Here is a 26,465-nt window from a genome sequence, read left to right as displayed (position 1 = left end):
TGCTGTACAGAGTGACGTAAAATATAGTAAGATGCTTAGTGCATATGTTTATTGCTTATTGCTTGAGACAGAGACAAGAGAAAAGGTCAAAATAGCAGGTGAATACATTTGAGTACTTGAGAAAAAGAGTGTTGGACTTATCTTGTCTTGTCTGTGCAGATAAATTAGCCGTGCATAGTGCTGTTGAACATGAAAGGTGTGGAAAAGTTTAAAGGGTTCCCAAATTGGCGAAAACACTAAGGGAAACAAGGAGAGAGAAAACAGTTAAAATGCTAAAGGCAAATGTTTAAGTCACATATGTAAATCTGTGTTTAAATAGCTGTGGCTCAGTAGAGATGGCTATATGATGCACTTTAAGGTAAGCACACATTTACATCTAACTTTAAGGTTGGATAAACATTTTTTTTTCCCTTTTGCACCTCAATTAGTTTCCCTCTCTGTTTTCTTATAGCTGCAATCTTTGAAACTATGTTCAAATATGTTTTTGCCCAGGTCAGTCAATATGATAAAATCAGTGTGAAGTGAAATTACATGGATATAAATAGGCAAGGACAATGATTTATGGCCAGATGCCAGGGAGAGTAAACTTTCTAAATCAAATTGCAACAGTGTAAAGTCTCATCAATTAAATTCAATTGTATTCCCATTTGGATACACATCTCCACAGCCAGTGTACACCAATTATATAGTGAAGCATGTTATCCAGTAATTGTATAGCCCAATCAATGAAATTGTCTGTTGGCAGACAGTTGCGGGCCGATGTTTGGAGCAGAGTGGTTTGTACTAGAAAGAGACTGTGGCTGGGAGGTCAGAGGATGTAAATATGGGAGGGATTTATTGGTTACTGGCACTCTGCTGTGATGTGATGTGGGCCCACCCAGCAGATTAGTATCCACTAATATCACATATAATCTACATGCATCTGGATAGATGGAGCTATAGAAAATTGTCTCAATGTTTTTTTCATAGATTACTATGCCACATGACTCTTATGGCTCCAGCCAGAACAGCAGTCTCTGCCTCTACTCACTCCACCTCCTCTCCAAAAAAAACCTTTCTAGCTCTTACTGTGTTTATTTTTCTAGCACACACTGCTGCATGACCACTCTATGGTCACAGGAATATTAAAAGAGCACTAAGGCCTAGATGTTGCACTCCTTATATTTGGTGCGTGTAATTTTTGTGGATCTAGGAATTGATGCTTATTCTACTGTTGCACTCTTTTTTTGTCACTCTGGATACGACTGCCAGCTAAATGCCTAAAATGTAAATGTATAGCATGTTGCATCTTCAAAAAAATATTTTATGTGTAGAAAAGGTATGAATTAGAAATAAAGGCTATAACTGTAACTGCAATTGAAGCTTTTACAAATAGTGTGGTTCATTTTCATCATGTTCGCTACCAATTCAGGCTGATATGACCAAGTTTTAAATGAGAGATCTACTGCTTGAGCTCCCTAGCCACTTGTATCCCTTACAGTTAATGAACAGCCATTATAAACTGTCAAATCAGTGTGTGTATGTGCTTGTGTTTGTGTGTGTGTATGAGTGTTGTACCCTTAGCTCCACCCTAGCCTGGCATACCACCTCAAATCAGATGCGAGAAAGACGGGAGCCATCAGATGAATTAACGTCTGTTGCTCCTCCTCCTCCCTCCTCGCCTCTCTTCCCTCTCTCCGCACGGGCTTACGCATCCTCGCCTCGGCCAATCCGGTGGCTGAGAGAGGAGAGCAGAGGGGGATGAGAGGAGGAGGGGGAGGAGGGGCAGGACCAGCAGCCTCCAGGGCTGGCGGCCCATCGCTCTTGTCACAGCTGGGAGGGGAGGGAGGAGAGGAGGGGAGGGGAGGGGAGGAGGAAGGGAGGGGAGAGGGGGATGGAGGGGGAGGAGGTAATCCAATGAGACACACAGAGAGGAGAGGCAGTGTGAGGGCAACGCCTCACAGCACCGGGAATCTCTCTCTCTCTCTCTCTCCCTCTCTATCTCACTCTCTCTCCCTCTCTCTATCTCTCTTTCTCCCCCCCTCCTCTCTCTCTGGAGCGTAAAAAAAACCAAAGGACTCTCATCTCCCATTCAGTCTCCTCTGTACGTGGCTGAGGGCTGCTCCTCTATTTTTAATTGTCTCTCTTTCCCCTCCAATCCCATTCTGCTCCATTTTTTCTTCATTTTGCCTCTTCTCCTCTCTGCCCGCTAAAGGATGCATTGGTGGCAAAAAGAAAAATAGCATTATTTTTGTTTGCCTGTTTCTTCCAGGAGGCAGCATCATTTTTACTGGAGTCATCTTTGTTCTGTGCTTACAGCTGCTGAATGTACAGTGGCTGCTAGTGGGGAAATAGGTTAGTGTGTCTGTTCGGAGCCGGGCAGCAGAGGTGATTGAATGCTCTGTGCACGGAGGAGAGGAAGAGGAGGGGGATGCCTTCCTGGTGGTAGCGCTCTGTAGCCCTGTGACCGTTCGGAGAGGGTGATTGGGATGCCGTCGCTGAACTCCGACCTTTAACTAAACTGTCAGCGGCAAATTTCAGGACAGACAAGGGACATCGGACCAGTGGGGAGCCAAAAAAAAAAAAAAAAAGCGATTGAGACAGTGAATACGGAGGACATTTTTTCCATCTTTCATAATCACAGAGCAGCGCTGACCTGTGTGTCTTGCTGTGTGTGGACACCATGGACATCAACCTCCAGTCTCACCGATTCTACTTCCCCCAGATCTACTGTGCTGAACCTGGGGCTCAGCCACAGCTCACTGAGTTCAAAGTCAGGTAGGCTACCCGGTGTGGGATGGATGGATCAATAGAGAGATCCATCAGTGCTGAATGGTACAGTCACTCGTGTTTGGTTTCACCGTACAAGACTGCTGCCCTTCTTTTGTCAGTAGCAGATGCCTTTGCCCACACCCAAAAATTAAATAACTGGAACATTATGATTGTCTTTCACAGTGTAACAGATCACCAGCTGCTGCCGCTGCACACGGAGCGTTTCTGTGTATGATGAGTGCTGCTGTGAGCGGCTGCCCTTGCAGGGGGATGGGGCTGCATGCTAATGTGTTAGCTAGCTGTGCAGAAAGTGTTAGGCTCCTGGGAGAAGGAGAGGGCATTGATGGCTTGTGAAGGAGCTTGCCAAGTTTGGACAGAGGGGGTGACAGTGCCGCAGTTGTGTTATATTTGCCGTCCAGGGCCCGTGGCCGCTGTAGCCCTCTTGTGGCTGCCTCTGTGGCTCTTTTGTTCTCTGTGTCTGTGCTCTCTGCTCTCTCTCTCTCTCTGCTCTCTCTCTCTCTCTCTCTCTCTCCCCCTCTTCCTATAGACACTGAGCGCCCAGGGTGCCTCGTAACATCCACAGCCGACGCCTGCCATCATGGTTGCAGAGCGCTCAAAGACGCATGCTCAGATATGCAACAGCTTCCCCGCTCTTTGTCTTGTTGGGAGATGATAGCGTGTAGCTGTTGCATTCACCCACCCAAGAATTCACACCTGATGCTACATCACATCCACAGAAGAAAATCATTTGTCTTTTCACTTAAATGAAGCACACACTCACCTATCATTTTGGCTCCATCCTCCACCCTTCTGTCCATGGTTTCAGATGTCCTGGTAATCTGGTGTGCGATATGTTTGACGATTCCTCCCCTAACAGCTCTGATTAGTGCAGCTTTAAGGGACTCAGCCAGAGTTTTGCCCCGCTAAGCAGCTTTTAGCTTGGCCAGGACTCCAGGCCGGAGCAGCTTTGCAGGGCTACAGCGTGTCACTATCACGGCCTGGCCGCTGGCCGCGCTCCCCTCCGGCTGCTGGGGAGTTCGAGGGGTTTCAGAGCAGAGAGCTGCACCACCGGGAGAAACACAAGGAAGGGAGGGATGGAGGCGACATCATAGAGAGTCACTGCAGCATATTGTTTAAGTATTGCATATAAGTATTTCAACCAAAAGATGAATCAGTGTCACACCAGCAATAACCTGTGTGACAAATTCCCTAAGTGTCTGTGTTGCAATGGAAGGTTGGAATAAGGAATAGAGCTACGCCTTCACCCCATTCGTTTGAGTTTTAATAGTAATTTCATGCAATATGGAGTGTTATCACTGATAAGTATGACACTGTTCCATTATACTGTGATGCCAGCATGAAAGCATTTGTGTTGTGGGCCTGTTTCTGGTTCCCAACTGAAAAGACTACTACTATGTTGTCATTACACTGGGTAAGTGTAATGACAGCATGTATTTACTGTATTGTAATGTATTTGATACTGTATCCATCATACTTGCTTTTATTTTAACCCTGTAAATGAGGTTGGCATGTCACTTTGTGGCCACAGAAGAAATGCATAATGTTACATCCTGAACTAATATACTATAAAACAGGTTTGATCCACTGTGATCGCACCTTAGTGACCTTCTGTGGAACGTCAGCTTCAGCAAACATCAGGCAAATTCCATCAGGAAAATTCAGCAAATATCAGTGTTTGATGTGTCTTGTTCAAGTAGACTCTTCCATGGTCTGAAGAAAACACGGTCTCACACATTTCCGGCTGTGCCTCACACCTCTACTCTTCCCTGCTACAAGAGAGCTACATGAGGGAAGCAAACACACACACACACACACACACACACACACAAACCCTGCATGCTTTTGGGGAGATTAAAGAGGTTTAAAGTGCGATGTGTTTTCATAAAACCAATTCAGGCCCTTAAGCAATATTAATGTTTCATAAATCTGGTTTATGCAATGAATACTCACTTACAATAACAGGCTGCACACACACACACACACACACACACACACACACACGCACACACATAAACAGACTGCTGTATTTCTATCTCTGTAGATTCATTACTCATTGGGCTTTCCTTATCTGTGTGTGTGTTTGTGTGTGTGTGTGTGTGTGTGTGTGTGTGTGTATACAGTAGAGAGAGTGTACATAAAGATCTGAGTAAATCTGAGCTTCAGCAGATTCTTTTTGAACAGGAAATGGACACGGCTTCACACAGCAGGATCAATAACGATGTTATTGGGAAGGTGAGGTTATTAGAGAGAGGGAAGAAGAGAAAGCGAGAGATTAGAGATAGGAAAATGAGAGAGGCAGAGGGAAAACAGAGACCAAGAGGGAAAAGGGGAGAGAGAGAGAGAGAGAGAGAGAGAGAGGGAGAGGAGGGAAATGAGATGAGAGGGAGTGAACATAAGAGGCCAGGAGAGAGAGAGGGGGATGGTGAGAAAAGCAAAGCTAAGCAAAAGAGAGAGAGAGAGAGCGAGAGAGGATTGCAAATGGGAAAGGGGAAACAGAGACGGAGGGATGAAAATGGAATTAGAGGAGAAAGGCGGAGCTGGTGTGATGTAGAAAAAGAGAAATAGGTTTGAACCTGGTTTTGGTGTGGCACGCGCCTTGGAAAAACCTTTGTGAGGGATGCTGGGATATCGGCGCCTGCCTGGGCTCCATGGTGACCAAGGTAGTCTACCCCACAATATTGCCAGATAACCATGACAACAAGCACTGGCCAATGCCATGGGAGCACACACACATGCACACACATACACAGATCATGCCCTAATACCTCTTCAAGCTAAGAGAGCAAACATTTTGCATAACTTAAAGATCCAGTGCAATGATATTAATTTAGTCAGAAAAACCTTTCTGTGGATTTTAAAAGCAGGTCATGGTTCAGTTTTTGATGGTTCATCTAATTCGTTATAACTGCCTCTCTCTCTACACTCAGCCAATTCTCAGTGGGTTGATGGAGCGCGGCCCTGTCCACATGCTCAGTGCTACCCATTTTTTGTTGGCCTAAAGTAAATTTTTTATTGGAAAAAACAGTGAAAATCATGACATTTTTAAAGCAAATGTCAAATTCCACGCCAAATACAAAGTAAAAGCCAAGGATTATCATCATCAAGGTCTCTTTCCACACCTGCACACATACAGACCTGCTCCATGGCTTTTTGCCCATCTTCATCTGCACATCCATGTAAAGTAGTGTGAAAATAACATGCATGTTCAAAATTGGAAAATGAGTAAGGAATTGTCAATTATCACCACCAACTACCAAGACAGTCTCTCAGTTGCCTTTGTCCCTTTCATTCTTTCACACTCTCAACACTTATACACACTCTACTCCCTGAATAGGTCTAATTATCAAAACACGCAGACAAGTTTCCTGAGAAAATTGGCCTTCAACAGTAACAAATGCCAGGATAATGCTGTTGTGTTAACTGCTAGCATTTAGCTAAGAGTGAGATCCTGATCCTTCATTCGACTTGTGCCATCCACAAATATATACTGTATATCTTTAATGAACAAATACCATGTGCTGGAAATTCAGCATGCATCGAACCATGATGGCTAGTTCGGCAAGGGGAGCGTATCTATGTTCCCAGGGTCCTATGTTCCCAGGGACCTATGTTCCCCAGTTCTACATATGTGCTCTCCCAGGGTCCTATGTTCCCAGAGTCCTATGTTTAACCCTAACCCTAACCCTAACTAACCATATTAAGTGAATACAGAGCTGGGGAACATCTTTTTCAGGTTCCCATTATGTGCTATATAGAGCTAGGGGACATAGGACCCTGGTAACATAGGACCTTGGGAACATAGGACCCTGGGAACATAGGACCCTGGGAACATAGGACCTTGGGAACATAGGACCCTGGGAACATGTCATGTTCCCATTATGTGCCATATAAATCTGGGGAACATAGGACCCTGGGAACATAGGAATGACTCCTTGGCAAGCAGCTAGCTAGGTAGGCTGTGTGTGACTTTCTGTGAAGTTGATTGGATATCTAAAACAGTTTGTTTCTGTTGACAACCAGAGGGATATAGTTTCTCAAATGGCATCAAATTTCCACAACACTGACAGATATAATGTTGCGGGTAACTTTACATCAACATGCCCTTTGTTAAACAATACCATGACACTGGGAGATACGATTCTCATTGCACTGGACCTTTACCACACATTACTTCCAAAAGCTGAGGAAAGAGAGGGAAGAAGAGGGCAGGGGATGGTTGCTCTTTTCTCAGACCCTGTCCAAGTTTTAAATCCCTGCTTAAATCAAGATGTCCTTGGATTTTCTGACCCCCCTCAAAATGGGATTTAGGTCATCATATTGTAGCGCTGGCCGATTCGTACACAGCTCATTCACTCCTCATTCACCTCGAAAGCCTTTGACTTAAATCCAAGAGCTACTGTAATGTGAATTATTGCTTCAGGATTATATCTTGGAATGATAGAAAAGCTTTCCATTTTTCGGGATTCCCAGAGGAGGCCAAATGTCTCTATTATTCAATGTACTGTGGTTTGACAGATTATAAAGGCCGAGTCCACCGCACGCACCCATATCAAACATAGGACTGCCAGAGAAACCGTTGTTAGAAATTCATGAAATATTTTGGGTGATTTAATCCACTGACTGATGATTTGTGGCAAAAATATAAACTGCACACTCCAAAATGTCCACCATGTCATCGTAAATATTTCAAAGGAGAAAGAGTTTGACAGTTAAATGCATGACTTGGACAGGCAGGCAAACAGATGCCTATTTGTGTGTGTGTGTGTGTGTGTGTGTTATGCAGACTTTCAGATCCTGTTGTAGTCTGCTATGGAGAGCACTTAACCTAATGGCCTCAGACAAACGTTCCGCTGTAAAATGGATCACATGTAAATATGTCTGCTCTGTGTGTGTGTGTGTGTGTGTGTGTGTGTGTGTGAGGTTTCGCGGTAACTAGCAGCAGTTAAATGGCATCATGGGGGCAGAGAGCGCAGCCTCAGGCCATCCTCTTAGCCGCCCTCTTTTCTCATTCTCACCGTTCTCTCCCCCTTTCCCTCTCCTCTTCCAGAGATGAGCAAGTGTTTCTCTGAGACGATACGAGTGTTAATGGTCCAGCTAAGCTCTCACCTTCAGTTTTCTCTCTGCGGGGAAATTTTACCTCCGCCAAATGGAGACCCATGCATTTTTTAAACCCGCCCCCGCTTTCGCTGTACTCTCCTTCTCACTATATTCTCCCTCTCTTTCTATTTCTCTCTGTTTCTGTCTTTCTCTGTCTTCAGTTTTTCTTCTTCTCCCCCCTCATTCCTGTTCTTTCTCTCTCCTTCCCTCTACATTTTCTCTCTCTGTCCCCATTTTTCCGTTTCGTATTCTTCCTCTCGTTTTCTCTTTATCTCCCTCTCAGCATGGGGTCCGCTTACCTCTGCCCAACCATTTGATTTGCCGGCCCATGCTGGGCTTGATTGGTCGAATGATTGACCCCCGGCACGCATCCACGCACGCTCGTACAGGCAGCACACACACACACACACACACACACACACACACCACTGGAAGCGCAAAAAGTTTCCCTAATATGTTTAGTGCTCAACTTCAGGCTGAGGTGGACATGGAGAGCCTGAGGCGCTAGACTCAGTATTAAACATTCCAGCCAACACTCGTTAGGCAGAGATCAGGATTCCCACGAAAAACAAGACAGGAATGTCTGGCTCTTACTGGACCTCGAGCCTTTAATGCCACACATGGAGCGGGCCTGCCTACATGTCAGGCACCTGCAGATGAACTGCTATGTTTTACTGTAGGGTTCAAGTCCGATCCGCATGCACTTCATCAGGTCTCAGCTGGGTTGCACTGAGTTCACAGCAGATTAACTTGTTTGTTTAGGGCTGCAGACAATTCATCAGGAATATATTGACCATGTGTTGTGTCTGCCAGCCCTTCTCTTATGTCAGAGGATTTGTCCGTCTTTAAAGAGACACAAAGGACCATCTGAAGTCTAAATCCTCCACTGCAGAGTCTCTCTCTCTCTCTCTCTCTCTCTCTCTCTCAGTTATTTTCCGCTCTCTCCTCTGTTCACTCTCTGACATTAAGCCCAGCGGAGTTAGCGCAGACAGTCCCGTACTTTAATTTCCGTTGTTCTGCTTTGCGTTTTCTCTCAGCGGTGCAAGGATGAGTTGCGTGGGAGTTAACAGGAGTTAAGGGCGATGGCGGAGTATGGGGGAGTATGAGGACTTAAGACCATCCAGATGAGTTGAGCTCTTTGTTGGGACCCTGGCCAGCGCTCCATTAGTTCTCATGTAGCAGCCGTTCTGCTGACGCGACAATGTCCTTTTACAACTTGTTTTTATTTTCTGCATGTGGAATCGCTCAAAACCTCAGTCAGAAATGAAAGTGCCCTCCCTTCGAACCACCAACACGCCACTTAAATGCTGCGTTTAATCTCAAGGCGAGGTTTTTCTCAGCCTAGACACTTAATAATGTATGTGGTTGTTGGCCAAGCTAAAAAGTTGAGAGTACCTGATCCCACATCGCCGGTACATTAAACCTCTTGATCGTCCCGCCAACAGGATTTCCCCTGAAACCCCTCTGCTCCACTGCTTTTCGGAGTCTCAGCATTAGAGCGGTAACTCTTAAATGCTTTATATGATCATCTGGGGCGGCAGTAAAAGAGACCTCATCCCTCCACTCTCTTCACAGGCTTTCAGCTTGAATTAAACCATAAATTCAGACCCGTTTTATGACACCGGGACGTGGCTTTATTCCTTTTGGCCGTCCCAGCTGACCTCCATGGACTGTCAGAGACTCTTAAGCCTTTATTAGCGGTTTGAAGCAGAACAACAAAAGCCCCAAAGCAAGGAGAAACATGTACAGTAGACACAGCAAATAGGGATAAATGTGCTTTACGGTCTGTGGAGTCTGTAGCGTCTGCCTTCCAGGCGATGGGGCAGTGGTTAGAACTCATGCAATATTTCACAGCAGCATATACGCTTCCACATACACCCACACGTTCACATGCATACACACACACACACACACACACACGCACACATGTGCAGCCTGGTGAGGTGATGAGCAAAGGATGCGACAGGATGCATGTAGTATTGTTACAAAGGCAGCGCTACAGCCGGGCCTGTAATTAAAGCGCAGACTGTCTGAAGGCTTATGTCGCTGTTTTTTTTTTTTTTTCCTTTTTTTTTTTATTTATATCCCACTGCTCATTCATCTTTTCTTCACAGCCATATTTTCTAGGCCAAGCGAATATTCCACTCCAGTTGTCATGCCAACAGATTAGCGTGCTCTTGCGTGGTCTCAGCAGTCTGTAGTCAAGTCTAGGAGTGTGTGTGCGTGCGTGTGTGTGTGTATTCCTCATGCTCTGTCCACTCTGCAGGGTCTCCAGGCTCCCGTGCACACGCAAACACACACACATAAACTCACACAAATGCATGCACACGCACACTCAGGCACACACTCTTTGATTAGCATACTTTTGAATAGCCCACATAGCAGACTTCACATTGCATAAAGGTGCACAGTGTCACACCAAAAAAAAAAAAAACACTCCCTCAGATTCAACAACTCAAAAGTCTTGGAGCCCCAATGGTGGGTTAAAAAAAAAACGTTATATGACACAAAATATTGGTATCAAATTGGTATTAAATTTCTATTTACTGGCTAGATGATGTCGACAAAGCCTCTCTGTGTCCCTGTAGTCCTGTTAGTCCTAAAACAGGCTACATTTTGCTAGATTACCTTGCAATAATAGCAGGCAAAAATTTGGGTCAGAGAGAGAAATCTTTTAAAAGTCTGCATCCCCAGAGAAAACCCACTGTTCTACAAACACATTTTGGTTCCAGTATGCAGTGCCAGTCCATGTAGGCTATAACAATAATCACATTTACTGAGTCACACTGCAGATTTACCATAAACTCCTGCTTAATATGCAGTATATTCAGTTGAAGAGAGATGACCACCGTCTTTGTAATGTTAGAAGACAGCCTGTCCTTACACTTCAGTGATTGGCCGTTGTGTTTTTCTAACATTACCCCAACCACACACAGCGAGTGAGTGAGTGAGTGAGTAAGCACGATTTCCAAACAAGAAAAAAACTGGTAACCTAATTCAGCCAAAGCCAGTTATTTTTAGACTTCGCCTTTTTAAGTCGGGCAATTGGGCTTGTTTTATAACTGTTTGTATTACGGCTGGCAGGGTGTTTGAAAGTCTCCTGTCAGAATAGACCCATTTTTCTACCCTCTCTCCTTTTCTTTTCACTCTCTGCCTCACTTTTTTCCACCTCCTCCCCCCTTCACCACCAAACCTCAAATACGCAAGCAAGCAAGCTGCTTATGTAACTGGCCTGCAAAACCAGCCTGACAGTTTTGTTTTTGCTGGACCATGTTTCGCAGATATAATGTAGTGTGGTGATTTCACTGGTGTGCAAAAATATGCTTGCCACACACACACACACACACACACACACACACATATACACACACGTATGTGCATACACATACTCACACAGACACACACACACACACAGACTCTAAATGCCATCATTCATTTTGCTCCCTTTATTGGAATCAGTGGTGTGGCGTCTCACTGCAGAACACTGTAGACTTAGCTGCTGTCATTTAGCTTACTGATGCTGTTGAGGAGGGAGGGACCTGTATCCTGTGTGTGTCCGAACTATTTTCAATGTGTTGGTGTCAGTTATTGGTCAGTATACTCCAGGGTAAGAAATTACCCTAATTACATTTTTTCAGAGGCCATCTTTTGCCCCTTGATCTGATTTTTAGTGGTATTTTGGTCCTTTTCAAGGGAATTTTCTTGAACAATGATATACATTTTCATTGCATATTGGCAGATAAACACTCAAATTGTACCACTAAGATTTGTTTTATTCTAAATCATATCATACCATGACATAAACAGAGTAACAATCAGTGACATTTTCTATTGCCTCAGGCTGCATGCTTGGTTTTCTGATCAAACAACACATGTATTTTTCTCACCCAAAACACCCTGGAAAGAATCCTCTGGTCCTTGGTTGTCATATCTTATTTTTTTCATATATATATATTTTATTTACTTGTGAATATTTGACTCATCGAAAAAAAAAAAAGTGACCAGGACGAAATGCAAAAAAAGGAAGTCCTAATTATCACGGGCATTTTTTGCCCCCTCATTTCATTTCACTGGCATTTTAATACATACACTTACAGTGTTTTTGCTCCCAAGCCCCTGATGATTTATGACCCTGGTATTCTCTATTCTGCCCAGTAAAGAGTTGAGTGTACTCTGTATACTGGCATGAACCCAGACTGCTGGTGGAAAAAGTTGAAACACTGACATTGTCAACGGCAGTCATGTTAACTCCACAGTCCTGCTCCCTGCTAGTTAAGTTTGACCACCAGACCTACCAGATGATATTAGATTATTCTGACATCTCACCATGGTGAAGTTATCTAGAGCTTTTTAGAAAATATTTGCAACCAACACTTCTTAGTTCCAAAGCCACTGTTCACTAACAAAGACCACTGATAGTGAGGATGAGCAGGTTTACTATAACCGCCATCTTGCTGCCCCTTCTTACCTGGCATGGTATCACCAGTTACCTAGCAACACGCATCAGTCAACACATTGTCATGTAGGCTAATTTCGTGAAATTAGCATGAACTTTGAAACAAAGATTATATGTTGTGGATATGAATAATGTGAAGATTACAGTCCTCCACCACAACAAGGTTATGTGATAATAGCATGAATTGGACACGCAGTTTTCACCTGTTCAGCACGTCAAAAGGTTAGTTAACAGTTAAGTTTAGGCAAGTAAAACAACTTTGGTTAAGGTTGGGTTTAATAGGGTTAGGTCACTACTAACTAAAACTTTGGTAAACTAAAAATGAAAACTTCACTCAGTAGAAAACTTTTTTGCATCTGTACTTTCCACTGCACTATTTCCATGTCAAACTACTGTCTGCTTCTGGTCGCGTCTCCTCCATGTAATCTTTTCGAGGTGGGGAAGCGTATTTCTCTCACTTTTTGTGCATGCATTTGCATTTTAAGACATATAGTGCTGACATCACAAAATTTCGGGAGGCCAGGCTTTATGAGCAGGTTTATGAACAGCAAGCTCTATTCAGTTTTATGGAAGCTGCAGCAGCAATGGTGTCGAACCGGGCCGAACTCTTTCTGTCAGTAGTTGGGTATCTACTGACTGACAGTAGATGAGTATTTAGACACTCCAGCGGGAGCAGAAATAAATGTCATTTAACTAAAGTAGCTCATCATTATGCCGACTGGCCCCAGCGGTTGGATCGCAATGACGGTTTAGCACAATTTATCCCATTTTCTATGAAAGCAGATTGTTAGCTCAGGCTCAGGCTCATTGCTAATGTAGCTCTGCTCTGGCACAGTTATAAATGTTTAAGCTGTCAGCTGTTCTTCTTTCCGCTTTATGCAGCTTTGATGTTTCATGCAGTTGCTGCTCACACGCACATAGATACACACACTTCAAGTAGGAACCCTATTTTTTAGTCTATGGTAGGAATAGAGACACACACACACACACACACACATACATATACAAGCGATTTCATTGTGCACTAATTTGGCCAGTTTGCAAGCAGAAGATTCTCCATCATGAGACTCCTGTCTAGGAAAACAGAGAGCATTTTGTAAAAGAGAAAGAAAAAAAAAAACAATTTGTGGTGATGATTGTTCTGCCAGCTAACTCTGAGGTTTTGGCTGTTCCCTCTAAGCAGCTGGCTCTGGGACACAAAGACACATTTTGTCATCGGCTCTCCTCCGCTTTCATCGCTATTGAACCACGACCACAAAAAATCTGTTTATCTTTAATCAGTACTACTTCAAAAAATACACAGTGTTGTAAATCAGCAATATTAATGGGCAGAAATAATCGATCGGTCATTGTCTTGACCCAGTAGCTGTTCACCTGTATGCACTGTGTGAACTAAACACATCTAACATCTAAAACAGTGAAAAGCAACTGTAAAGATTGGGAGGGATTACATGCAACAAAGGTCATGAGCTGGATTCAAACCCATAACAGGGTGCTATAGCCTGTGGAGCCTCCAGGGCAGCACACAGAAATGTTTCCCAGAGATGTTGGAGGTTTATCTTAGTGTACTGCGCTAGTCTGGAAGCAATGGGAGCCGCTCATCTAGTCTCAAGGTTGCTGCTATACAGTGTGTAATGATTGTATTGAGGCTAAGTGAACGGGACTTGCTTTTGCAAATGAGATGCAAGAAGTCTCAGAGGAGAATCCGGTATTTTGGGTTGCAAGTATTCTGAGTGTGTGTGTGTGTGTGTGTGTGTGTATGGGGGGGAGGGGGGGGAAGAGTGGGTACGCCAACCTCTCTACCTTGCATCCGACAGAAACCACATCAAATCAGAGAACTCACCCTTGACGATCACACGCATTCACAAACAAACACACACAATTGTATTTTTGTTCTTTAGAATAAGAGCAATGATTTCTCTCACTGTCTGACTGACAAACTGAACGATATTTGATAGCAGACTGAGAATTGCTTTCTTTTCACTGGCGAGTGAACAGAGACGATGCAGTATGTGCCATCAGATGGACACTTACCTAAAGTGTATATCAAATAGTGTATCAAGTGAGGAGAGTAAGTTCATTCAGTTAATTCATGGTGTTGTATTTAAATACAGTGTATAGGTACTTCATTGGAATTTCAGACTTTTTCTCCACTACATTTCAAATCTAGCCTTTGTTGTGCTGCCTTTATTATGGTATGTTTATATCTATATCTGTTTATATCTTTTATTTTATCTATATATTTAGTTGAAAATTATCTGGTAACTGTTGATGTACAAGCATGACTCTGCTGTACTCACAGTATCATTTGAACATTAGTTGCAGTTGGCTAAACTATTAGGATTACCTTTATTGTGGGTGGAAGGGCTAAACTAAAGCTCTATCTTGCTTTCATTTTCTTTTCTTTTTTTCAGTTTTTCTCTCCGTCTGTCTCTCTGGTGATGCAGTCATCAGGAGGTTTACTGTGTATTAACCTACTGTACTGGCTGCACAGCACAGGAAAGCAGCATCACTGGACACACTAATCCATCAAATCAGTTTAGGACATTTTGATCTCCTAATGACAGCCGCTGCTGCCCGCTGGCTCCACTCCAGTCTGGGACAATATTGTCTGTTAGTTTGTTTGCTTGGTTGTTTTCAGGTTAACATAAACAAAAGAGCCATGTATTGCCTCTATAACCCACAGTGACTGTGGAGACACAGTGGTGCGTCACTTAGGAAACTATTATGTATTTGTTAAGAATTTGCATGAGTGTGGTTTGGAGCAGAAGGTTGGTGGAATATTGTCTTACAGTATCTTTGGGTAGAAATTTTGGTATTATGAACTGTTCATATCAATTTTTTAGGTCTTTAGTCAGTCTGATTCTGATCAAGCCCTTCTTTGGCAGCACAAACTGGTAATGACTTGGAAACTATACAGAGGCATGTTACCAGACATGACAGAGAAAATCTGTGTATTATTTCTGTCCTATTTTCCATCCAGATTGATCCTGATATCAGAACTGACTGACCAGTGTGGCCATGATGCTCCATCATGTGGTCAGAAGCCACTTCATTAGCAGAAAATGCTGCTCTGCTTGAAACTTGTGGTTGTCTAACTGGTTAACCATCACTATTAGTGAACTTTTTGTCTCTTATAACAACGTTTTTTGTCCACATTGTTAAAATCAGACACACACAAAAGCTACAGCAAGCCTGCATCTCACTGATCTCTGTGCCAGATACCGTGCTTTGAGCTTTCATCTAACTAAAGGCAAAAAAAACACACACACCCAAAATCAATTGAATGTTCAAAACAGCATCTTTTTTTTTATTTAAGTTTCATGGTGTTTAGTTTGTGTGTCATTTTTAGAAATGTAACATCACACATAATTAGCACTGCCAAGAGAGGAAGGCCTATACATTATCAATCAGTCTCTTACATGCCAAATAAGAAGCAGGAGTGCACGCTGGTTTCTTTGATTTCAAAGTGTCAACAGTCTGCTTTACAGGCACCGAGTGTGTTTCCTTGTGTGGTGCGTGAACTCAGTCCGGCTTCAATGCACAACACACTGAACTTTGCATTTTTAAAAGTCTGATCACCAGCTAAAGGCCATGATGTACTTGCTATGGAAACAAATTTCTGCAAATTCATGCGGACAAAAGAACACATTTGTGGAAAAACGATTGGATTCGGCTCTGCAGTCTGCACAGGCTTGCAGGCTGAACTATTCAAATTCTTTGCACCCCAGCCACCGCTATGGGATCGGTTGTGTTGCCTTGTGGAAAACCATCTCCATTTCCATTTCTAGTTCATTGCCTTTGTTTAGATCTCCGTGCTAACATCCCATGATCAACTTTATCAAAATGAGGCTGGACTTGCTGCTTATCTAAACCTAAATGACTGATCAAACAGCTTCTAAATCCTCACCAGCTGCCTTTGTCGCTCTTTCACTGCAGCCATTGTTGTTGTTGTTCTCTTAATTTGTGTCAGCGCTATTTCCGGTTTCCCTAAAATATGGTTACCTCTTTAATCTACATGCACCCAAATGCAGTGGAGTGCAAATAAAAGAGCAATACGAAGCCGTAGTGAGTGAGCATACCCAAATTTGCATGCGGCAACATGTGCGACTGCGTTTCTATTTCGGGCAAGTTCTTCTTCGCTGGTAGTGTACTGCCGTGAGCGCGGAAGCCCCAGAAAGTGGAACAGCACAATAGCTTTGATGTTGTGGTGTCTGCAGGGTTAGTGTAAGTGCCGCAGCCTGCCTGCTGTGTGGATGCAGACTGAGGCGGACTGAGCTCAACACAAGGCCCTGTGACAACGCAGATTAGTGTAAGACCCGGGCTAGGACTGACACATGCAAACACACACACACACACACACACACAGAAAGAATGCATTCACATATGCACCAACACACAAAACTATTCCCATAGACTGACAAAAGCCCACATGTACACAAACACACACACACTCACACATATAGTTACTCAAGGCTCATGGCTGATCTAGATGCACTTGAGCAGATGTGTAACTGACCCAGAGTTTCTGATATTTAGCTTTCGGTTCCCCTGCCTCAGAGTTTTTCACTCACTGACTTGAACAAATAGAAAAATTTATGAAACCTTGTGGAGTCCAGGATGTCAAATATCCACTCTCAGTTACACTTTAAACTCTCGATAGATAGGAACTTTATCTATCCGAGAGAGAAATTCAATTGTCACAACAGCAATAAACTTGCGATGCAGGACAGCTGCTGTAATGAGGCTGCCAATACAGCCTCAAATTTGTATACATCCTATACAAAATTGCCATTACCATGCCTTTGCATCCTGTAGGACAGAGTTATTGTGCTAAATTTAAGTTCTACCTCTGTCTGTGTTGACAATTCATCAGCGGAAGGGATAATAAAAGTGCTAATTATGTTTCATGCTTCGGGGACTGCGTGTGGTTTCATTCATTTCCTGTGTGGGTGGGTTTGTCTGTGTCTGTGTGTGTGAGTTTATGCGTGTGTGTGTGTGTGTGTAATAATTGCATTTCCTCTACCTGTGCTTCCAGTCGAAAAAAGTGTATCCATCTCCTCTTGACAGCTGCTGGTTGTGCTGCTCGTCTCCCATCAGAGAAGTGAAGCTAAACGGGGTAAATTTAGTGCGGGTAGGCGGAAGTTGTACCAGAAATAGAGAGGGGAACTAAAGCTGTGACGCTGCTGGTTAGAATGAGCCAACAGCGTGACTGGACCGCTCAGCCAGGTGTGAGTCCAGCCTCGTCCCGTACTCTGCTTCCTCATCAGCCGGGGGGGGTGATGTGAGGGCGGAACAGCAAACTGATGCAAACTTAGCGGTAGACTTTAGGTGGGAATGGAGAGGGGAAAACAAGAATTTGTGTGATTGTGTGTGAAAGAAAGAGAGAAAAAGAAGAAGAGAGAGAGAGAGAGAGAGGAGAAAAGAGTAGAGAGGGCCAAAGATGGTGGACAGAGTTTTAAGTGTGAAGCAGTCGTTCCATTAACCCTGCAATGACCTGAATCCCTGAGGAGAACAACTTAATGGCTCTTCAGTGTGTGTGTTTGTGTGTGTGTGTGTGTGTGTGCATTTGAGATATATATATATATATATATATAGAGAGAGAGAGAGAGAGAGAGAGAGAGGGAGAGTAAAAACAAGAAGAAATGGGTATGTGGGTGCATTTGAGCAATAATTATTCTATTCGAATCAGCAAACATTCAGCAGCGGCAATGAATAATTCATTAGTTCATCATTACATATACAGCTGAAACTCATTAATCTGACCTTAAACAACCAAACTGACTGATTAACTAAACAGGCGTAGTGTAGAACAGCCAATAAAGTGTATTCTATTGATTGTATAGTATTATTTCCATGTGTTTCTGTTGATGGTTGCAGCTGGAGGCATTTCAGCTGCAAATCAGGCCATACAGAGCGCTCTGGAATACATCTGTATGTGTGTGTTATACTTCAGCAGGCTCATTTGTCAGCGTTTCAGTCATCTGCACACCTAACCACTTTGAACTATGTCCATTCCTGAAGGGTTTGGACTCTGAGTTTCTACTGAATGTGTTTGAGTTGGGGCAATGCGCTGACGATCCGTTTTTCACTGGAAACAAGTCTAGAGCGGATTCATCACAGTCAGCAGTCGGCAGAGCTGAAAATATTCTGTTTGGGAGCGAGGACATGGCCATAATTTGCACAATGCCCACCATGCATTTCTCTAGCGAGGCTCTCAATGTTGTGTGTGTAGCATCCAGCTGCCTATGAGTGTAGTTATCAGTGTCTGCACTGTCATAACCTTTGTTATGGTGTTGAAAGTCATCGAGGGAAGAAACTAAAGTTATTGTACAAGCAGTCGCTCCTGAATTGAAAAATAGCCTTTTCAGAGTCCAGCTTTGCTTTATCACAATTGGCTGAATTTGTATACAGTATGGAGTGGCAGGGCCTACAAAGTGATACTAATAGTGAGTGAGGACCTTTTGCACTTGTCTGTCCTTAAGGCTGCGCTGTGATTGGCCAGTTTTAGAGGAAGTGACACAAGGGAAGACAGAGACAGACAGGCAGAGAGACTGAACAGCACTCTGAGATTTCCCTGCCTGTCTCCGTCTGAAACTCTGTCAACTCATATTTGCTGCAGCATGGACTGGTCGGGAGCAGACCTAGGAGGATGGCATTTAGAGTGTGTGTGTGTGTGTGTGTGTGTGTGTTTGTGCGTGTATGAGTGTGTGTGCGTGCGTGGGCTGTCAAGGTGAATTCAGAAGCAACTGATTTATTCATGTCCTGGGGAGCTATTGTTAATTTTTCAACGGGTGTGGCATGGAGTGAGCTACAGTATGTTCCTGTGTACGGATGCGTGTGCATGTGTGTGTGTGTGTGTGTGTGTGTGTGTGTGTGTGTGTCCCATAACTGTCAGTCAGAAAAACAGTGTTCTCGTTGCCTCAGCTCCTTCACAGCTCCAGCCTCTCCTCCACTCTCAACTCCTTTCCCCTCCATCCTCCATCCTCCCTCTCCCCGTCTCCCGGTTTCTACCTCCAGTCTCTTTTAGCACAGGAATCTCATTTATTCATGCTGCTGGGCCTCTGATGCCATTTTCAGCTGGTTGCCAAGAAGTCCGTTTAAAAATTAACAGAGTCGACAAGTTTAAGAAAATAAATTAAACACATCACTGCTCTGCTGGTGCTCTGGCTGATTTAAAATGTGTTCACATCATAACTGCTAATGCACGATACGTGGGCGTACAGCCGAACACTCAGACTAAGATATAGCTATTTATACCGCAGGCTCTTTCGTGTTAATATGGGTGTTATCAAGGTAACAAGAGGGTTGTTGTGCTTGTATGGAAATATGTTTCACTGTATGTATGCATGCAGTGGAATAGTGTGTGTAGTTTTTTTTCTTTTGTTGTGTTGTTTGAATGGATTGGGGTATAAAGTTTCCGCAGTTTCCTCCACTGCTCTCCTTTCATTTTACTTTGATCTGTAAGGGAAGGAAAGGAGGAAGGAAGCCGATATTATTTGCCCTCGTTCAAAGGGAAACATTGGCATTAGAGTTTGAGTTTGTTATTTCCTTGCACTGGGTGCTTCTCATAAGATTTAGAAGAAAGTTAGGCATGAGCTAATAAGCTAGCATTACTCACAGGTTTCGATGAGGAATGCTAACAAGGCACTTTTTTGTGCCAGAATAAAATCTTTTTCCCCACAATGTGATGATGAAAGAAACAGACAAACTTCAAAATGTTAGTCTATCTATTTGAAATCTATTTTGAGCAGGCTAATGTATGAAAGTAAAGCAGACATTGTACGGCCCATTTTCATGTGATGCTCTAGTACCGTCTCTCTCACTACACCTCATGCCTCTCACTATCTATATTCTATGGCCTGAGCGCTCTCTCTCTCTCTACATTTTTTTTTCTCTCACTCTCTCTTCTCTGACGCAGCTCTTTCACTCGGCCTCAGGGGTTGATCCACTAATTTTAGCTTGGCAAGGAGGCAAAGACACAGATGGGACTCTTCTTGTTATTCTCATTTCCGAGCCAGAATAGTTTCCCCATTCCTCCTCTGTCCTTTTCCTCCTTTTCCTCCTTTTCCTGTTACTTCCACCCTTCTCCTCTCTCTCTTCTCCTTCTCTTTTGATTTGATTCTCGTCTGTTAAATGCATTGGAAAGGCTATGCGACATCCCTCTTATAAAGGGCACTACCGTTTACAGTATACTGTAGTGTGTGTGTGTGTGTGTGTGTGTGTGTGTGTGTGTGTGTGTGTGCGCGTGCGTGTGTGCGTGTGTGTGTGACACAGTGAAGGTCAGTGGAGAGAGAGCGAGTACCTCAGTAGGGTTGTGATAAATGCAGTCAGATGGGTGAGCAGGCAGACCCAACGCTGGAGGCCTACACACACACACACACACACACACACACACACACACACTACTATCGCCACTCATTTAGAACATCAGCAGATGCTGGACAAGCGCTTGATTACATTTGGATTAGACTATTAGTGTAACACAGGATTAGAAGATTGGGTTGTTGTCTTGTTGACTGCATTTATCTCACTTACGCCCTAAGAAAAATACTGTTAGATAATGTTAGATTTTATTCTTAAAGGAGACTTTTAACACTGTTAAAAAACAGCTATTGGCAATATACTTTGCATTTCTGGGAACATTTTGTTGTGGTGTATTTTTCTTATTTCTGTGGATAACTGGCCAAATGTAGACGACATAACGTCACATTGAGATTTTTCCAGCACAGTTATAATGGAGTTTGACAGGAAAGAAAAATTTTGAGCTATAAAACATCAACGTTAAACATCAGGTTTTGGTGTCAGTCCCTCGGAATCAAAGAGCAAGAGCTTCTTTCATCATTTTTCCATGATGTTCATCAATCATACACTGACAGAAGCCTCAATAGACCACAATGCAATGCAGCCATGCTGTGTTTAGCGTAAAGGGTGCAAATTTCACTTTTTGACTCAAAAAACAATTGTCCACTATCACTATCACTAATTGCTCTCTCCACCTACATGTACAGCTGAATTCAACACGTTCAGGCCCGTTCTCTAGGAAATGTAGAAAGGCATTCTGGGAACTGTAGGAATTCACTAACTCAAGGAGAGGAAGATGAGGCAGATTGAGGGAAAGTGGATACATCAAAAAGTAAACAACTCCTGGAATGCGTTGAACTTTATAAATTGATGCTATCTAACAGTAAGAATGGGTGGATTTTTATGACCAAACTGCCAATTCAGCCAGCCTATTGATTCATTGTTTAGTCGATTGATTCTGATTGATTCTACAATACATAGTGTTTAGTATAATTAACTCTCCCTCTCTTGTCTCTATCCCTTCTCTTCATGTGCAGTGAGCAGAGTATCTGCCAGGCGCGGGCCTCGGTCATGGTCTACGATGACACCAGTAAGAAGTGGGTGCCCATCAAGCCCGGGCAGCAGGGCTTCAGCCGCATCAACATCTACCACAACACTGCCAACAACACCTTCAGAGTGGTGGGCGTCAAACTGCAGGACCAGCAGGTACCAGACAGGAGACAGATATGATGCACACAGGCGACAGTCTGAGGAAGAGCAGATGGGCAATTTATTTGATCTGCTTTTCATTATACAGTTGCTCAAGAGAGATTTCATTATGCTACAAAGGGATTGCAACATCCAGTGCATTCAGGCTATTCTGTGTTTTGATTGTGTGTTTTCTATGCAAAGTACTCTCTATCAGAGGGAAAAGGAAATTATTGTTATCATCACTGGAAATCACATCAAAGTTTTACTGTGGAAAACAATGTGGTGGTTTAAAACAGAAACTGGTGAATGTGAGCAGGCCTTACACCTTTTATCTGTCATTGTCTGTGTGTGAGTGTGTATGTGTGTGAGAGAGAGAGAGAGAGTGTGTGTGTGTGTGTGTGTGTGTGTGTGTGTGTGTGTGCGTGCGTGCGTGAACCTTAGTGTTTCATTAGTGGTCTTTAGCAGTGCTAATCCCTCTCTGCTGTGGCCTGAGATATCCTTCCCGTCTGTCAGTCTCCCTGTAGGCCACATCTCATTAGCACACAGCTCCCCGAAGTTTCTGTTTATTTGCACTGTGATAAAACACAGAAGCAGAGTGATGCAGAACACACACAGTGATAAAACACGATTTAAAAAAAAACACATAGAAAAGGAGAGATGCAATCAGTAATCTGTGCAAGTGAGATTAAAAAAAGGGTCTTCTAACAATATCTCACCTGAAAACAAACAGCAGTAAAAAAGATGACAAGCTAAAACACAACTGCACTGGATAAATAGAATCTAAATGGAAACAACAAACGTTTAAAACAATAAGGTCCATAAAATGACAAAGGAAATTAAATCATCAAAATAATTAAACTAGTGCTGCATTCCACAAACTGCTCAAATATTTGGAAGCAGATTTTTCACCCATTTTTCAACAAGACAGAGTTGGAAACATTTTGAAAAGAAAATACCGTTAAAACAAACCCCAACTTCCTTAAAATAACCATAATCTCAAGTCTGAAACTGGACTAACATGAGATGACAAATATTGAACACCCTTTCCCATGATGCAATTTAACTAAAAAGAAAAAAAGGGGGAGAAAGACTTGTTATTTGAACATTGTAGCTTCACATTAAGTTCTCAGACAAAAAATGCCATACATTTTGAAATCATTTTATAGCACAACATACTGTTCAAAACTGAGGAGGGAGAGAGTAAATGTTCTCTGTGCAGCTATACTTTATGTTACATCCCACTGTGTTAAATACCCTCATTCAGTTTTGTCTCCAACCCTGCTGAAGGCAGTTGTGTCCTGCCCCATTGCTTCTAAAAGTTTCCCATGTATTTGCTGCATGTGCACATGCATCATTGTGCCCATGTATGATTGTTGAAAGGCCAACCTTCTGACTGTGTTGAAGGATATCTTTGTCCAAAATGATGACCAACAGCTAGGTTTTCATGACGCAGTTTGTTCTAAATTATAGCTCGCAATGTTAGCCACATAGAAGTTGTGACAGGTGATGAATCCAAAGCTACAAGCTATATTGCCCATGGACATTGACTCAGAATGTTTCTCTATTATTAGAGCCTTTTTACAGCGGGACCTATGACAAATCGCAAATCACTAAATCCTCCCAAATATTGAGTGATCAAGTCGTTGGCACTTAAAGGACTTTTTCTGGCAGGGACACAACCAGAGACACAATGAGAGCAGCTCTTGGATTTCATTTATCTCTCCGCCCAGCCGTCTATAGATGTGCGTCTTCTTTCACTCGGGGAAGAAGAATGGGTGTTAAAATTCAGCGCTTCGCTGTGAAAAATTGACTGTTTGCTGTTTTGTTTCTCCCCACTCTCTCTCTCTCTCTCTCTCTCCCTCTGGCTCTCTATCCTGATCTCTAACTTTCTCTCACCCACTCTGCTCCTCCTCTCTCACAGGTGGTCATCAACTACTCCATAGTGAAGGGGCTCAAGTACAACCAGGCCACCCCCACCTTCCACCAGTGGCGGGACGCCCGGCAGGTCTACGGCCTCAACTTCGCCAGCAAGGAGGAGGCCACCACCTTCTCCAACGCCATGCTGTTTGCTCTCAACGTCCTCAGCACCCAGGACGGAGGTGGGTGCTCCCCCGGCGCAGAACAGCACACAACAGGCTCATTTGGTACACAACCGAACATGGATAGGAAGCAGTTTTTTTTAATGTTATTTTAGGAATTAGACGGTTTGCATCTGGACAATGATTTCTGATTTTTGAAGGGAGCGGTTTGGTAATATGCTAATGAGGTGTGACCCACTGTGACACTGACAGACGGCGAGGCTATCTCAGGTCACAGCAGTCAGGGATTAGCAACACTAAACACCACTAATGAAGTGCTGGGGTTCACACACACACACACACACACACACATAAGATACACATACATGCATAAGCACAAAAATAGGTCAAGGTAACACATGTATGCTTGGTATTTCTCTCTCACTCACTCACTCTCTCTCTCACTCACTCACTCACTCACTCACTCACTCACTCACTCACTCTCTCTCTCTCTCACTCACTCACTCACTCACTGTCTCACTCACACCACATCACAGTAGCCTCCCTCCTGCAGGGGACGAGGGGGTATTTATAGGCCCTCAGCGCTCACATATGGCCCAGAGAGACAGAAGGGCCAATTCAGAAAGCAGATTGAACTCGCGTGACCGGACAGGGCAAACACGGATTGGGAAAGCCCTGTTTTACAGCAGCAAAATCCTTTTCATCATCCTGATGAGGGTGATTTTGTGGGCAGGTGTGCTGGCCTGTACCACGATAGTGAAAAAAAACACTGTCGTCGGCGGGTTTTCATATTAATAATGCACTGCAGATTCAGAGTGCAGCAGGATTTTTCTGTTGAACCTCATTTAGACTGCTTGACACTCTGCCACACCTCTTTCTTACATTGTCAGCCGACAGCAGAAACCCAGTTCCCTAATTCCCTCCTTGATGTGGGGCACCGGGTTTAAGTTCACATCATCACGTATCAAAGTCATCTTCAAGTAAATATTGATTTTTCATCATCTTGGTGAGGTGTTTTGCCAAGCTGTGGAGAAACTGAACTTGCAGATTGAGATTGATAGGCAGGAGCGGCATTGAAACAGTCAAATTGATCAGTGGCAGAGCTGCTGATTCCCTTGTAAAATGTGGTTTCAAAATCTGGAAAAATCCCCACTCTCCACTCCATGGAAACACTTATAGACCTACAAATCCCTTGGATCTGTCTTAGCGCTAGAGCAGCCTCATTGTAAGACCTAGTCCCCTCTACTGGGCACTTTGTAAAATTACCCAAGTGAAGTAATGACACAGCATTAATCAAAGATTGCTGAGTGCAAATGAAGTGTTTCATTCCAAATGCTATATAACCATTTGGGGAAAATTTTACTTCCTCACAGATGATTCTATCCTCAAAAACATAACTGTTTTGTAAGTAAAGGTCTTACTGCTCACTGTAATAGTTGCCCTACTGGTATTTAACTTAATACCAGCCATCATGTTGTTAGAGGAGATGTTAATGTTCTCAAATGGTGGTTATTTAATTTTGGAATGAAACTCTTCAAATGCTGATCTATGACAGCAAGTCTTTCAAGCGTGGCAAAGTACAATACAGATTGATGAGGTTCTACTACAACCAATTAAATTGGCAATTAAATAAAGAATAGGAATTATCTTCCAACCTACTATTTAAAGACTTGCTTCAGAGGTGAATGTGCGCGAGCAAAACGGGCAACAAAATAGTCTCTAGAGCTGAGCCTGTGTGCAGCTTTATCACGTTAGGACAGGCACACACAAAAATGGAGGGGTGGATGTGTGGACGGCGATGAGAATAAGAGACTGAAAGAGAGAGAGAGAGAGAGAGAGAGAGAGAGAGCCTCTCAGCTTGCCAGTCATTACTCCAGCAGCAGCAGCAGCAGCAGCAGTGTGTTCCCCCCTGCAGCCCCTTCCAGTCTCTTAATTAGAATGAGTCATTGAGAAGAGCTCCCATGGGCCCCGTGCTTGAGAGCAGATCTTTTCATCTGCTTAATAACACAAGACGGCGAACAAAGAGGCTCGAGTGACAGCAGCCAAACACAAGCACACAAATACACAAGAGAGAGAGATAATATACACTATACAGATAGATAGATAGCCTGTCACTACAATGGTCCCACCTATCTAGAATACAGCAGTGTCACCCACCAACCTCACACATAGATGCAATCTGCATTCTATCACATACACATGCGCACAGATACACACACACTGCAGTAAACACATGAATAGCAGCTTTTGTGCCTGAGTGTATGTGTGTGTGTGTGTGTGTGTGTGTGTGAGAGAGAGAGAGAGAGAGAGAGGGAACGAATGCACGTATCTTGTCTCTCTCGCTTTTTGACTCTCATACAGAAGCAAAGGATCTGACTTTAGCACGTCCTGGTGCTCCAGATGATTACATAAGGCATGTTCACGCCCTGTAAAGTGAAGACAGTCTCATCTGATTTTCCTTCCACTCTAAGCAGGTGTGCCTACCCCCTCTAGTGGTACGGAGGCCAAAAGCCAGACACCACATTTATCAATGAGCACGGTGGGCGAAGGAAGATCTCTCCCACTGAGCAATTTTACACTGATTAGCCATTTAAATCTAAATGGTT

The 26,465-nt window shown here is 43.5% G+C and overlaps 1 protein-coding gene across 1 annotated transcript; it reads left to right on the top strand.

Annotated features, from left to right (window-relative positions):
- Positions 1-2,662: 2,662 nt before the first annotated feature.
- evlb (Enah/Vasp-like b) lies at positions 2,663-23,919 on the top strand (the record flags this gene model as incomplete). The annotated part of the gene is made up of 3 exons (XM_071527927.1): positions 2,663-2,757; positions 21,667-21,835; positions 23,742-23,919. Coding segments are annotated over exons 1-3 (442 nt in total), but the record flags the coding sequence as incomplete, so codon positions are not given.
- Between the last annotated feature and the right edge of the window lie 2,546 nt (positions 23,920-26,465).

This window comes from Centroberyx affinis, unplaced genomic scaffold, assembly GCF_046629955.1.
Source record: "Centroberyx affinis isolate AG114_WGS23_722 - 3 ecotype Tasmania unplaced genomic scaffold, CSIRO-AGI_Caff_v1 ptg001590l_1, whole genome shotgun sequence".
Classification (NCBI taxonomy): Eukaryota; Metazoa; Chordata; class Actinopteri; order Beryciformes; family Berycidae; genus Centroberyx; species Centroberyx affinis.
Note: the sequence above shows the minus strand (reverse complement) of the source record. Positions and strands in the feature narration are given on the sequence as shown.